The 16,529-nt window shown below is 30.5% G+C and overlaps 2 protein-coding genes across 3 annotated transcripts in view; one reads left to right on the forward strand and one right to left on the reverse strand.

The window, feature by feature from the left end:
• Nucleotides 1–8,542: 8,542 nt before the first annotated feature.
• Nucleotides 8,543–10,315, reverse strand: l(1)G0004 (lethal (1) G0004). The gene has a single exon (XM_014432402.2). The coding sequence runs from the start codon at nt 10,313–10,315 to the stop codon at nt 9,605–9,607; it is 711 nt and encodes a 236-aa protein (XP_014287888.1). The 3' UTR covers nt 8,543–9,604.
• Nucleotides 10,316–10,467: 152 nt separating this feature from the next.
• Nucleotides 10,468–16,529, forward strand: part of LOC106688095 (zinc finger protein 714) — a 9,148-nt gene continuing 3,086 nt past the window's right edge. Inside the window, exons 1-5 of one of the 2 annotated variants that reach the window (XM_014432400.3) lie at nt 10,468–10,603; nt 10,973–11,147; nt 15,060–15,081; nt 15,167–15,413; nt 15,742–15,908. In XM_014432400.3, the coding sequence (XP_014287886.1) occupies nt 10,527–10,603; nt 10,973–11,147; nt 15,060–15,081; nt 15,167–15,413; nt 15,742–15,908 (688 nt within the window). In that variant the 5' untranslated portion in view covers nt 10,468–10,526. Of the gene's footprint in view, nt 10,604–10,972; nt 11,148–11,481; nt 11,648–15,059; nt 15,082–15,166; nt 15,414–15,741; nt 15,909–16,529 lie in introns of those variants that run through there. The other variant, XM_014432401.3, reaches the window with a different exon arrangement.

Raw genomic sequence — 16,529 nt, forward strand, 5'->3', positions numbered from 1 at the left:
GGTAACCAATCAACCTAGCTAAATTTGACCAAACGTGTCGCAGGTTCTACATGTCAAGAAAAAAACAAAAGATCCTAAATCAAAGACTGAAACTTAAAAAATTATAATGGTGGAAGCAGTTAAATGCTCTCTCAAAAGGTCTTTTAACTCTTATGGCAACCTCACACTGGCAAAAATTATGAAGATGTAATTTTCGTGAAAATATATTGAAAGTGAGGAAAAATATTGTGAAAAAAAATTCAAAATATTGTAGAGAAGAGTGCAATGTAAAGGGAAAGAAAAAAATATTGTGCAATATTTCTGCAATTTATCAAAATCTTTTGCTATATGTTCAATGATGAGTGATCCTCCTGTGAAAAAATTGAAGGCTTTCAAGAAGGAATAGGAACAATCAATCCATTCCTGCAGCAATTCAGGAAGTAGTTTATGATGACCAAGGGTTAGTTGAACCAATTTCTGGCCAACTCTCTTTTCTTCTTTTTTATTAAAGGTCTTCATTAATGCTGCACACAATGCAACTATGATACTTGCAGCCTCTGATCAACCATGGGTAAAGCGATGTAGGCAGCTATGGCTGAGTACAACGCGAGACACAGTCTTTCCATGCAATAATAAAAAACACTGAAATTTTGTGAGTGTGAAGGGTTCACGACCATTCAATATTTTTCATAAAAATTTAGCTCAAAATGTTTTCATAAAATGCTGGGAAACATTTTTGTCTGTGTGAAGGCCCCTTTCCTTTAGTTAGGAGTCGGTTTTTCTCTGTCTTCGATTCCAACATTTCTTCCTAGGAACAGGCTAGAAAACCCACATTATTTAAAGTTCTGAAACTGTCACCACCATCGCTCCATTATTAACATTACATCACAGAATAATTTAATTCCTACAATTAAATGTGTTAGTATTAACTGAACAAAATTTAACATGGTGATAGTAGCCTGGAATTGGATTGTAAGGTATACCCTAACAGGACAAGTTAGTACCCTAACTGGGCTTTAGTCGCTTGATATAGTTGAGTTTCCTTATTGAACATAAAAATTTAATTCTGACACTTACTGGTACAGGTAACTGTCTAGCAAGTGAGCCTAGTGGTTCTTATCCTCAAGCTCTGGGTTGGTAAAAAGGCTCTAGCTTTCTAGCGGCTACTTTGAAGTTACCACCGCGTACCAATCGAGATGGGAGTGTTATTCATTTTTCTGGACCGCCGGGAAAGAAATATTAACTGCTCCACATGAAAATCGAGCACACAACGTTTTTCTCTCTCATTGAGATCCACACCTCAACGTGCTCGGCTGTTATATCTCCTAATTCGGACACTTAACTTGGTACATGGCTTATGCATGATTTTTGCTTGGATCCCTGTGGCTTATGCATGGCTATGCAACGATCCCCGTCGCTTGGTCGCACTACCTTTTTCCACTTATAATAGGCCTAATTCCTACTGAATTTCAAATGTTTAATAAGGATACTAGGGCGTGGATCTCAGTGTGCCCGGTCCAGAACGTTGTAGGTTCGATTTTCACTTGGGACAGTTAATATTTATTTCCCCGCGATCCATTGTAACACCAATTGTAACACTCCCACCTTGGTTAGTACACGGTGGCAACTTCAGAGTAGCCGCCAGGGGTTGGCAAAAATTCACCACTAGAATCACTGTGGTTCTAGTGAACATAAAGCCACAGAATACCGGCAATCGTGTTTCATGATCGAAAAGTGGTATTGCTGGCGGACCTTATCTCTGCTGAATCTACAATTAACGCGAATTTATCATCATACCTTCTCCCCACAGCAATATGCCCCTTAAATGAAAGGAATGCCCGGAAGGCAATGAGAAATGACACGGCGTATTCTAAAATTTATCGACCGAAGTGTTGCTTATGTAGAAAAATAGACTAATATTTAAAATTACGTCTATCACACTATATAAAGCTAAAGAATTTGTTTGTTTAAACTCGCTAATATCGAGAATTACCAGTACGATTCGGAAAAACTCATTTGTGTTATATAGACCGTTTATTGATGAAGGTTTTTTACTATATAGTTTTCTCTTAATTTCGCAAACCAAATGTAAATGAACACATGCATACAGCAACAAAAGGCCCAATAACTAATCACAAGGACACCCGAACGTACTTGTGAATGCATGGCCATACCCATGCATGTTAGGTCTGTATAAGGTTGAGGACCCTCTCACCAACTATCAATGGTGAAACCATGCCATGGAGAGGTATTATGCTCATCCTATTGTTCTTCAGGTATTACTCATCCAATTCACTGGTTGTCGACCATCAAAACGTAACTTCAGCTTTGTAAGGTTTCGACCCTGCGATACCACTGCAACAAGTAGAACTTCCATTTTTTATAGAATGTAGTCCCAAAACAGTTCAACAACAATAAAACAATTTTGATAAAATTTATCTTAGGACTTCCTCTTAATGGCCATTAACTTTTCATATGTAGAGTAAATAACAGTAAAGTCCACAACTGAAAAAGTGTACAATTAAATTCCGTGGGACCCCCTCGAAATAATTTATATAAAAATCGAATCGGTACTGCTGAAGACTCCAGGTTTTGCCTAGGTGATGCCTCAACACAGCATTAACGGCCTCTTACGGACTTCTTGACTTAACGAAAGTTTGGAAAATGTCCTTAACAAGATACTATTGGCTTCATCCGCGATCAATATCGATTATACAATACATGCCTGCTCTATGCATATAGTGAGTGCATGGCCAAGTACATCAGATTAACGGAATATAATAAAAACTGACTTTTTTTTATGACCACTAAGAATAGGTAATTTTCAAAGCCTTATGGCACACTTACAGCCTTAGAAGAACCATATTTAACAATTTACAATTTACGAGTTCTTCCAATTTTCTTGTGGTAAGGCTTGACGACCCTGGAGGCCAAAAGAGGTTCATGATATTGAATTTAATGAGCTTCATTTTGATCCCTGATAAACTTCTTTATGTAAAAGAAATCTTGAAATGCAGTTTTCCAAATCTAATTTTTTTTTCCACCAAAAACCCCCAAATTGTGAATTTTTTTTGTTAATTATTATGAAAACCGCAATTTTTAGGGGAATAATCATAGTTAACTACTTTATAGTAAAATTAACGGGCTTCATATTGAGCCCTATACGTTCAATATTTACCGAGATATAGTAGTAGATATAGAATTGGTGTTTGAAAAACTTTATCTCCAAAAATATTGAAGGTTTAGAGATCACTCAAATTCAGTGCTGTCTTTACATGTCTCACTGGAACCAACGATTTAGAGGCCCTGGTGACATATTTGTTAAGGTGTTTGTTGCTTTTCAAATATTAAATAAAATAATGATTCAAACTACAATCATGAATATTATTTTGTTTATTTCGGTTGAAAACCCAAAGTTGTTTAAAAAAATAAATTCTTTAATCTGGGGAGCCCCTAAACCTTAAAGTGCTCGGGTCTCTTAAAACGAGACACGATGTACAGTGTTTTTCCGATATATCTGACTAATTTCAATTTAATCTTAGAAACAGTAAATATTTTAATTTTCAACATTAGTACAATAATAAACCTCTGAAAAAGCGTTAAAGAATATTGTTTGTAAAACGATGCATGGAATAACAAATATTTCATTCCGTGGTGCCGCCACGAAATAAGTCTACCCGCGTAGGCCGGAATTGAAAAGGCTCATCAGCTGAAGTGAGGTTGATAGGTCACGCCACAACTGCCTCCAAAAAACCTTGTTAAACTCGACAAACTTTGGTGATTTATTAAGGGCGGATAGAGGTGTGCAACCAAGAGCCGTCATTTCCCTATGGGAACCTGGAGTACATTAAGATATGGATGTGGTACAATTAATAAAAATTTCATATTTCTAGTGGAATTACTTTACCCAGAATTGGCGATGAATAGAGCACCTAGTAAGGAATTTTTTACTTATGAGGAGAAAAGTTGCTTTCCTTGTACTAAAATGGTAAGTATTACAACAGATTTCATTGCAAAAAATATATAGGTATTGTCAAGCTTTTAAAAAACAAGTTAAATTCCAAAGACAATGATTTGTATCATGCAGTCTAATCATTGCATTTTTCATCAGGGGCTGCATTGGACATAAAACATATATTAGATCTTACTGTTAATTTGGTAAACACAAGAGGCAGTGTATGACAAATTGATTTATCATAGCAGTGTAAGCTAGTCGAGCCAGGCCAAAGAGATAAAAATCTGGCCAATACAGAATGAAATCCTCTTTAATTAATATGTTTAATCCAAATGATCTCTCTTCAGAGATTTATCAGAATTAATTATGATTTTATTATTGCTTGTGAAAGGTCTTGTGGAATGTACTATTATGAGGATAAAATAAATTAAGCATTGAAAATAAAAAATGAATTCTCTAATTCTTGAATAATTATATTTATTTTTAAAAATTATTATATTTGATTAGATACGACATTGCAAAACCAAACCAAGGCACAATATTGCTTATTAAATTTTGACTATTAATAGTTTGAAATTAGGGTGATATAGAATTCAATTTTAATTTATGATAAGATACGATAAAGTTATTATTGAAGTTCTCTGTTAAAAATAATTTCTGTACTGCAGATCTTACTTGTTATTGCTCTTTGTTGATCATCTTTATGTCACTACCTGTTTCCTTAATGATTAATAAATTACCTTGTACGATTCTTCTTCAAGATCCCCAGAGACCCATCCATCCATCTCCCGTTTTTATGAGGAGCTGAAGAGACTATACTCTTCCTACCGTCATATTTCCTTGCATCATTCCTTTACCAAGTTAACCAATTCCGCCGTCTATCATACATATTAGATCTGCTTAAATTCAAATCCTCTACTCATTCCCGCAATAACCGTTTCTGACCTCCAGCCTAACACATAACAGCCCCCCAAACTGCAACTTTTGCCAGATCTTTCCTTACCAGACTCTCTTCCAGGTAGAATTCCATTCCTATTTCCTCCTGTGATTCCAGTACCTTCAAATCGCGCTTACTCCATCATTTCCTTACCATCCAGTTCCTATAGAATTAAATTAATCCCCATGCAAACTGCTGTGTTGACGCAGTAAATGTTATAATTTTTTTTTAAAGTTAATTATACCACAAGTTACCTTTTTTCTTTTTAAAGGACTAAAAATTACTTTTCATTATGTATTAATTATTCTTATATATACTTTTTTTCCCTATTATTTGCTCTAAAGTACATTCAATATTTTGTAATGTTATAAATGGATGAGCCACAGAAAAAAATTATTAAATTTTTTTTAGTGTTAGGCAACTCACTCTTGTTGTTATTTATTATATAAGACTTGAATGAAGATATAATATAATATGAGCTTGCAGCTGATGAAGGAATATTGGAGATATTGAATTGAACTGAATCTAGGATTGCAAGGAAAGAAGTTGTTAGCATATAAAATTAATTAATCATCTAAAATCATTCAAAGCAAAACTGCATCAATCTACAAGGCAAGTAGGTGAAGACATTTTTTTTAATTTGTCTTTATTAGGAAAACAGAATGTGTTTCTGATCATATGCAGTTTAGGGATATTGTGCAGAATAGAGTACAAGATCACAAGATTTCAGGAATTTAAGAAAATTTTACCTAAATTCAATTTCTTCTCTTATCCCTTGGATATAAACAAAGCACCCAAGGAGCTACACCACCTAACATTGGCAAGCAGTCAGATCTCACTATGAATGAAAGGTTTAGTGCTGTGACATCTTGATTTTTACAAAACTGTCTTTAGAGAAAATTCATTAATTTTTTCCTGAAGAAATATGCTGAGAAAATATTCTCTATATTCGGATCTATATATACTTGTTAGCAATGTTTTTTACCTTGAAAATCAACAAGAATAAATATAGATCCTTTTTAATAGGTGTGAACCCACAGACTGTGATGAGAATCTCAACAAACCAACTCACTCCTAATTTAAAAAAAAAATTATTAAGTCTTATTAAATTGACTTAGAAGATAAATGTTTTTGCAGCTACAGATGATATGAAATAAAACTGCTACTATTTTATTGAATTCATAGTTATTAATTTTTATGAAATGTGAAGTGAACTAATTAATGCAATAATTTTAAAATATGCGGCCCTTAGCTAACCTCTACTTCTAGAAAGTGAACCCATCTAAAACATTATCCTCTGTCATAATAATGAAAAATAGAGGAGCACCGACCAAGTCATTACTATAATAAGATAAATGCATATATAAGTGGATCAATTATATTAAATTTAGGCAATAATGCCTAGCATTTAACGTATAAGAGCTTCTTCATTATTGGAGAAGATTCAAGTACAAAAAAAAACCTTATGATTATCCACCAGATTATATGCCACTAAGGTTATAATACATACATATTCAAGATAATTTTTTAATCATAAAATTTTGTTATTATTTCAAATAACAATACAATTAGGCCTCAACTAAGAATGTTTTTTTTAATCAATCAGCCAAAGTAATTAAATAATTGTTTTTAAATAATATTATTTGACCAAAACCTTTTTAAAAGTTTGTTAAAAAAGAATATATTCCCTTAAAATGAAAGTTGTACCCAAACTACTAGTCTCAGATAAATCAATTAATCTACTGTTAATTAAATTAATATATTGATTTAAAACATAATTTGTATTGGAGATGACTTCAAACTTTGGTGTTTATCAATAATTAAACTAAAATATTAATTACATGATAATAGCCTTAAAATGTTAAAAATTAAATACATTAACTCATTTAAAAAAAAAGATCTATTACTGGGATATTTCAAGTTATTCTAACAATGAACTCTGAGCTTTAAACTCGATCCGTTTGTGAATTAAAGGAAATTATATCAGGAAAAAGATTGACTCATTAAATACTTTATTCAATACTAGTCTACTTTTGTGTCATTTTTTAAAGACTGATTTCCTAAGAATTCTATTAATTTGAAAAATATCAGAATATAATATAATAAATAACTACAAAATATATAGTTATATGCATAAAGAATGAGATAATCAATTTGCAAAATATTACAATAAACAATTTAATATTTTACTTTACCTTTAAAAATATTTTGTTTAAATTACACAAACCAGAATCATCCCAGCAGGATTAGGAAGAGATCTTTAATCACAGAGGAAATTGCCATTATATTTGGATTTTTCCTTTCCAAAACCTACTGAGGAAGAAAATACAAGACAACCTGGACCCTATAGATCTTAGAGAAAGAGATATTGAAGATCTCTCTGAACCCTCCTGATGTAGAGGAAACATTGAGAAGATAAAGAGCAATAAGGAGGAAGAGAGATATTTCTTGTTTGGAAAATATTTTAACAAAATATGTAGATTGGAAGATTCATAGGATCTAGGTATATGACAGATTGAACTCGTAAAAAGTTCAATCTTTCCTATACCTACATACATCGGAAAACAAGTTAACAATTAAAATTGTATGATAGAAGAGATTCACAGGCTCTTAGCAAATTGATCATTTTTCACTCTCCATAAGCCATAGAGAAGTAGTTTACTATGTAATAATGCAAAAACTAGAACTTGTAAGATGCTTATCCCTCTGGTCCTTACCTATATTTCAGTGATTAGATCCCAAGAACAAGTCCTCAGATTTGAAATGAGGATGCTGAAAAGAATATACAGTGGAGTTTATACCAAGTCACCAAGAGAACGAGAAATAATGTAGAAATGAGTGCCATATTTGGAGATCTAGATGTATGCACTAAAATTAAATTAATCAAGTTTCGATTGGTAGGTCATGTATAAAAAATGGAATAACGTATAATCTCCTATAAAACCTTGTCTGCACGTTTAGAGCATGAAATAAGATGAGTATCCTAAGCTTCAGTGGGAGGACAGGTTTGCTGACAATGCAAGAACTCTATATGGTATCAGACTTTTGAAGACTAAGGCAATATGTATAAAGACTGGCAAAATATGTTAAGGGCAGAATTTAAATCAACATCAGGGTCGTAACACCAGCTAATAATAATACTAAACAAGAAAAATAAATAAATATTTCTTACGAATACAAACAAGTCTTATGAACTTTGTTGCCACCAAATTGGTGGCCACCAACACATAATTTCAAATACCTTAAATCTGGTTATTAATTTATTATTTTGCATTCCATACAAAAGTCAAAATAAATAAAAATTAGATCTTTAACAAAAACAAATAAACTCAAACTCCTGTTTAGTACTACTTACCCTCTCAAGACTGTCCACCCTATTTCAAAACATTTTAAAAAGGTAGTTTCGCAACTTGGAAATTAACAGTTATATTCTTGACGTTAACTAAATCAGAAACAGCCTCTCATTAAGATAATCCTACTGAAAGTATTTCATAAATATTTATTTCATCCTAAATCTAAAGCATTTATTAAAGAATACAACAATGGTTGAAATAAGTAAATATTAGCATAATGTAACCATTCTTTCTCAATTATTTTTAATATTATAATAATAAAAAAACATTCACATTTCATGCAAAAGAACAGCTAGAATGTTGACAAAGGAATACTAATTATCATATTAATAAAATAAAATTTATATTTGTTTATATTATAACACAAGCGCGTATGAATATAAAATATTTTATATAATACATAATTGTAGATACATGTTTCAGGTAAATATTATTTACCTCTGACTATCATACAAAACACATTCCAAAAAATTATTTTAAGGATACTAATAAGATTTGTACAAAATAAAATACACATTTTAGTAACAAATTGGGGTACTATTGAACTATGAATAATTTCAATATTGATTCATTATTTACAATCAACCCTCTATATACGAAACATTTGATAATCCAACAACTTGTTAGTCGCATATTAGAGATATTACCAAGATTGTACTGTACTCAAGTCTGCTCATGACACAAGCCAAAGCATTCTGGACATCTTTAAAACTAAAACATACTAGTCATTGAACTTGTTCAATAAAATACAATATATTCAATTTAAAATTACATGTTGTTCATTATATTTCTTTTTATAATCAGTAAACATAACTTACAAAACTTTAGAGATGAGAAACAATGATTGAAATAAGATATTAAAGATTCAGCTTGTCACTCTTTATTCATAAAATAAAATTCAGTAAATTCTTCAGAGATTGAATACTAAACATAACATGCACAACTGTTTGTTGGTCTTAATCAAAGTAATAATAAGAACTAAAGTATTTGCATATGAGCATATACAGCTTCCAAAATTCAGTTCATGAGACAAATAACTTTCAGTTGCGATCAAAATATAATATGAAAGAAAAGAAGATCAGGATGAATTGAATTCCTCTTGACCTTAGCAAAACTATTACTTGCCAATATATAACCTTCAAATGGAAAATATAAAATAAATCGGAACTGAATTAAGAAAATACTAATTCATAGTAAACTTCCTGTAACTGACAAATATATTTTAATAGGAGATATGGTATATTAACTTGTTAAAGAAATCATATCATAACCAGCATTAATGAATAGATAAGAATCATCATAACAAACAAGAAAAATTTAATAAAGTACAACTTCAATAAACGAATATGATTAACACTTTTGAAACAATTTATACATGACTTACAACCTATCACCCATCCTATTAACAACATTACGAAGTTGTCCATACACCTTTGAAGGAGGACTACCTAGAATTAAATTACAAAGTGCTTTCATAGCTACCTGTATGTTTTGGAAGGAACCTAGAACATGTATCCGTGAATCGGCGAGTACAATTCTAGTTTTAGTAACATTTTCAATGGTATACTTAGTCCGCCCTCCTTTTCCAGACAGTCTTCCAATCGCTCTTGAAAGGTGATCTCCTTTCAATGTTTTTACATCCTTAACATCAAAGGTTTCTACAAACAAATTTTCAAGACGGAGCAGAGCCAGGGCATCTTCCACTTCAAAACCATAAATAAATGCCTTCACAAAATCTGCAGCTTTTTGGACACTGCTTACATCTTCTGTTTCTTTGCAACTTCTAATTTCAACATTACGAGTTTTTAAATTAAACCTTACTTGCAGTTTCAGATGTTCCACAATGGGTGTAAATATTTTCATCCAGTTCTCTTTTAATGGGGTATATCTATGTCTTGGGACTGGCACTTTTCTAAATTCAAAGTTTGGACTTACTTTAGATTTTTTAGGCAGTGAGTTTTCAGATTTTGAATTTCCTTGAATTCCATTAACTTCCTCCACATCCATTCCATTTTGATTTTCTTTGGGCCGCTTCATTGCACGACGCTTAATAACTTCTTGTTTACTTTCAGTAACAGTTTCACCTTCCATTATAACAGATTAAAATTAAAAATAACTAAGCTAAACAAAATACAAAATTAACCACTATAACCTTCCTGTCATGAACCTGAAGCACGTGCCTCACCAGTTTTCAACTTCAAATATTTAGTTGCTTCTGGAAGCGCGCTGCGTAGTGGAGTTTACGTGCGAATAGCTTTTTATTATGTTGCTATAGTCTCGAAATTAAAACTGTTATTAAGTTATGGCATCAAAATCGATGAAATGTGTTTACCCTAACTGTGAAACATTGTTAACGGATAAGAAAACCAGCTTTTATGCGTAAGTAACCGTAAATTTCTTACCTCTTTGGAGAATACCTCCATTGCATATTTGTTTATAACTCTTTGTAGAGAAAGAGTCCTCAGTTTCTCTTTGGAAAAACTACATATTTTGAAAATTATAACTGTCAATACTATAGTTTAATTGTTTTATATAAATCATTAGGACGTTTGGTTATGTTTTTGGAAGACTTCTCAAAACATAATGAGCGTTTTCACACTCCTTCATCCATCTTATTATTACCCTTTGTTTCCCATATTTTATCGGACTAGGAACAGCTATTTTTTTTCTTCGTTATATTATCATATTACCTCTTATCATTATTACTCAAGAAGCCTAACATTTAAGATACTTTTTTGTCTATTACAGATTTCCTTTAAATGACGAAGTTTGTTTAAACAAATGGAAAACAGCCCTTGGGCGTCCTGATTTCAAGCCTACAAAGACTGATCTGATTTGTGGCAAACATTTTTCCTCAAAGTGTTTTGAGAATAATATTTTAAAACCTGATTCAGTGCCAGTAGAGGTCCCATGGCTAAAAGAAGTAATTGTTTTTGATCACAAACAAATAAATTACTAGTGTATTCTTTTTATTTGTTTATTTGATGAATCTAATTATTTTAATCTATATACTGAATGGATATATTCTTAGTTTTCCAAAAATAACACATATCATTTGCTATGTATGTAACAGTTGTCATAATTCCTTTGTTAGTATTCTCCATAGTGATGTTTTCATACTTCATTTAAATTGGAAATTATTAAAATAAAAGACTATCGGTATGTTACTTATTTTTCAATTTTGGAATCATGTTTGACTTTGATATTTATAAAATTTTTTGAATTGTTGGATGTCCATAGAAGTTAAACTTATAGTATCGATTAGCAAATTATTTGCAATTAATAAATTGATTTCTTCAGTTTATTCTTAGTGTATATTTCATGATGGACTTGAAATCAGTTCAGTATTTGATTAGTTAATCATCAATCAATAGAAACTTACGATCCAATCACTTTTATAGTGGTTTCACTATCAATCAATTGGTAAAGGAAAAATTAAGTTCATTTCATAAGTTATTGATAATTTTAATTCTTGCCTATCGTATAACAGACTCTAAATTAAAAAAATTATAACGACACTTGATTCTTGACCTTACCTTGATTTTTGAGATAGTCATTATGTTTTATTCCCCTGATAACTGTCATGTGTGTCAAAATAGTTTGATATGGAGATAAATTTTGTTGGAGTTGGTGGGTATAATTTTTTTTTCTATACATAATCAATTAGACCTCCCATTTTTCTCATACAGACACGTTCAATACTTTAAGCTCTTAAGCTAGACTACTCCCAGTTAATTTTCATTATTTTTTAAATAAAATAAGTGGTATTCAAGTCAAGTCTAAAAACACTCTTTATTTTATTTGGCTAATACGGCCATCTTCGAGGACAATCTTAAATATAAGTTTATACCTCACACCCAATAATTTAAAAACTTTTTGTGGGCTATTCTTACCAGGTCATCTTTTTAAGTCAAATTAGCCCATTATCTCACTTTCACTATACTGATTAACTTAACTCTATTATCACACAATATTTTTAACAAAAATGTATTTTAACAATAAAGTGACACAATAGACTAATTTGACCTGGGCAGAATAGCCTGCAAAAAGTCTATAAATTAATGGATCTGATGTATAAATTTATATTTAAGATTGTTCTTAAGGATGGCCGAAACGTTGAACTTTTAAAGAAATAATAAAGAGTGTTTTGAGGCTTAACATGGATACAATTTATGTTATTTAAAAAAATATAAAATACGGTATTATCAGAAATTAACTTTTTAAAAAAAAGTTTTGAATATAAATGATAATTGTTGCAAAAAAAATTATATAATTTTTTTCATCGGATGAGTATGTTATTATTTTTACATTAAATTTTGCTTAGGGGATTTAAATATCTCCCTTGAGTCCCAAATGGTCAGTAAACGTCTGACGTTATTCAAAATAAAAAAAAAATATGGTACAAGCTCACACCATGCTGTGAACTTTTTATGTTATAAAAACTTTATAAATTCTGCATATAACACTTCAGGTACCGAGTAGAGAATTAAAAATATATCATTATAAGTTTATAAAATTAATTCTTCCAATCATAAGAATCCACTCTTCATAAGTTACAACAATATATTGAAAAGTGAATTTTTAGAAAAAGTATGAGCTTTAAAATAGATGGTATTAAAGAGAGATGGCACTTGTTGATTTGTATGGTCATATCCTGTGCCATTGTTATCTGGCAAATTAATTTTTTAATTAACATACCACCAGAGAATACTTTTTTTTTAAATTCTGTGTTGACTTATTTTCATCCCACAAAATATATCTCACTGAGTTATATTGTAATTTTTAGCAGGTAAATCAAATTATTAAAGTGTCATTTATTATTTAACCAATAAACATTAAAAGAGTTTGAATTTACAAATGATGACCTTACAAAATGGTTAATTAAGAATTTTCATTTACACCTGATAAATAAGCTTGGAAAGTACATAGCGCTGTTTAGATGAAACTCAACAAATCTGGAATTGTTCTCTTGCAGAAAATTTTTTTTGGAAGTAGAACTATGTAATTAAGAGAAATAATTTTAGGTATTTGGCTAATGCTGAATGTAATCGGTAATTTTTGTCTGACCTGGGACCATATTTACCATCAATAATATCTTTTTATTAACCTGGCTATGTTATACCCTATTTGCCTTACAGATTATCCTGATTCTTATCTTTTTAGCAAAAGTTGCTAAAAGTTCCCGTTGCTCTATTTTTAAGTGTTACTGTCTCCAAAATCATTATAGGTTTGGGTTACATTATTAAACTGCTTTATTATCTTATATATTAAAAGTGAGAAGAGAAAAAAAGCCTGTACCATGAAGGGTCTTGGGTTCAGTACTTTATAAGGAAATACTGTTTCTCGACCAATGGTTATGCAACGGTGCTGGGGTAATTTGATCAAAATCACCCTTAACTGATTTTTTTTCCTCAATCAAGCATTCCCACTTGGGAAGGGCTCCTGGACGCACTAGATTGGCTCATGGCTGACTTAAAAGAATAAATAATTATCTGCAACTTATCTGAACATTGGCTTTATTATTTAATAAAAATTGAGATTTGCTAAATAAATTGAAAAAAGTAAAACATGATTTTGTTGGTTCCAAAGTATAATCATTATTAAAAACAGGAGTAGAAGTTAGATGTTGAGTTAGGTAACTTCAAGTAAGTTTATAAATTAATTTTATTTATTCTTCAATTTGACTATGCTTGCAAGATATCGATTGGATTGCAAGAAAAATTCTTTTATTTCGAATTTAATAAACTCATATGTTAATAGCTATTTATTTGTAATAAAATTGAAATTATATAAACTTATATGTTGCTTTTTTTATCTTGACTTCGGGACTTTGTAGTTCTTCAAAAACTCCAAAATATTCTTACCTCCACTCTTGATGATATTAGAATTGAGTTTTAAAATAGAATGTAAACAGTTTTTTAATAGAGCTTCTTATATTTCTTAGAAAAAGAAAATTCTCCGCTATATAGATTTTATCAACTAACAATTTACTTATCTTCTGTTAACTTATACTTTTTTCTCATTATCCAACTCTGGTTTAAGAATATTCCATTCAGTATATTAAAGAGTAGAAAAATGGACTCTTTTATTAATACTGTAAAAAAACATTTTTATTTTTTCCAAACTCCTCTACAATTTAATGATTGTTTTAAATTTTATAACTGATTATAAAAAACTATATAAAGAAATATGTTTTTGGAGTTTTGAATGTTCCACTAAACAAAACATTAATTTTTCATTCAACTATTTTTAGTGAAAGTGTCTATTTTTGTAACATTTATTTGAGAAATCCTTAATTCTCTACTATTGAGTTGTTTTAAGAATGTAATTTCATTTTAAATTTTATCTATTACTGATTGTTGTAAACTTCACTTTTCTTTAAATCAGCGGTTTCCAATCTACAGAAATTTGTGGACCACTAAACCGGATTGAACTTGAACCATGTGCAGCCGTTCTCATTACAGATAGTAAAGGAGTGTTTCCTATGAAGAAAATTTGAAAACTAGTGCATTTTGAATCACTTTTATTATTTTTTTACCTGTTAAAACATTTTAGCTGGCACACAAACATAAAATTGATAGTTAATAAAATGGAGCTGCCAATAATCCCTTCCATGGTCCATTCAAAGACTCACAGACCACCGGTTGGAAACCGCTGCTTTAAATTTAGAATTTTATGAATGGACTTTATGTTAGCTATGTTAAATTTTAAATGCAGTTTATATTTTTTCCCTATATGTTTGACCCAATAGTTTTTAAATTGGATACTTTAATTGAAAATTTTATAATTTAATATTTTTAATTATTTTTTAATTTCATGATTTCATCAAATCTAGCGCATCGATGAAGTTGCTGAATGTAAGTATTATCTTTTTTTTTATTAAACATTATTTATTCAATTATAAAAATTTCTATTCATATAAATTTTTTTATATTTATTTAGTTGATATTTGTCGTTTATGCGGAAAAGCTAAACAAATGCTCATGACAGATATATTCGATGATGACTTAGATATATGTGAAAAAATGAGTCTTTGCTTGCCCATTGTCGTTAATCCGAACGATTCTTTACCCCAAACCATTTGCGATGACTGCTTTGATCATCTTGATATTGCTGCAAACCTCATAAAGAAGTGTATAGAAACTGAGGCTAAACTGACAAAGCTGTTTTCTAACCCTCAGCAACTGAGGTAAACAATTAATGCACTTATTTTATTCACCATGTTACATACACAGTCACGATCATGATATAGTTCAATGTTAACAATATAAGGACTTTCCTAATTTAAACTTTCCTAAGGAAGTTTGGATTTTTTCAAAAGGCCTGGACTAAAGTAGAAGTAATAGTAATAGTAATTTCTGGAAAATCCAAATTGTGATTAATAAAAATGATGTGTATCACCACTCTTAACATCAAATTGTATCATGGTGCTTACTGATGTATTGTCTCTTTTGAGAAATGTTGATCCACATAATTTTTTAAACAAAAAGAGAAATAACTAAACTTTCTGCTTTCAGAAATACTAATCATAAACCAATACCTTTAAATGGGCCAATAGTGTGCGATAGATGTGATGTTTACTTTACTGATATGGCTCTTTTCGATCAACATATGTCTGAGCATGAGGCAGATGAACAATCAGCGAATACAGATGAAATTCCATTGAAAGTTTGTTCGGATTGTGGTAATTCACTAAATTTTTTTATATATATATATATATACTTCTACTTTCTTTATTATAACATGCTTTCTACAATCAAATGAAGTGTTTGGTCGTAAAACATGGTAACTGCAAAAATGAAAACTTTTACAATGTTAAACTGTTCATTAATTGCAATGTTTTACTTACAACCAATTTTACTTACTATAGCTTCATATCAACATTATACTTTTAAAAAAACATTAAGTTTCAAAAAGATATTATAAAAAATTCATAAAATCAACCTTAAAAAAAGCTGATGATCCCTAAAACTTCAATTTATAATTTATACCATGTTTTACAACCAAATGCCTCAAATATACAATCATTATTTTCATATTACTTTAATTTTTTTTTTTTTATGATCCCCCTTCTTGTAATTCCTGATATATAATGGGGGTTAGCTCTAAGTAACTAACCTATTCTAACCATAGTGGGGGAGGGTCAAGTTTTCAATTCGTTCGACCACCACAAAATAAGTCAACTCTCCAGGCTGGGTGTGAACTGATGTTGCAGCAACGAGGCTATGAAGGTTTGATGCCTTCATATACTCAGCCACAAACAGCCCTAATTTTACTTTTATCTACCTATGTATAAAATATATAT

This window comes from Halyomorpha halys, unplaced genomic scaffold (genome assembly GCF_000696795.3).
Source record: "Halyomorpha halys isolate HHAL.00 unplaced genomic scaffold, Hhal_1.1 Scaffold1051.1, whole genome shotgun sequence".
Classification (NCBI taxonomy): Eukaryota; Metazoa; Arthropoda; class Insecta; order Hemiptera; family Pentatomidae; genus Halyomorpha; species Halyomorpha halys.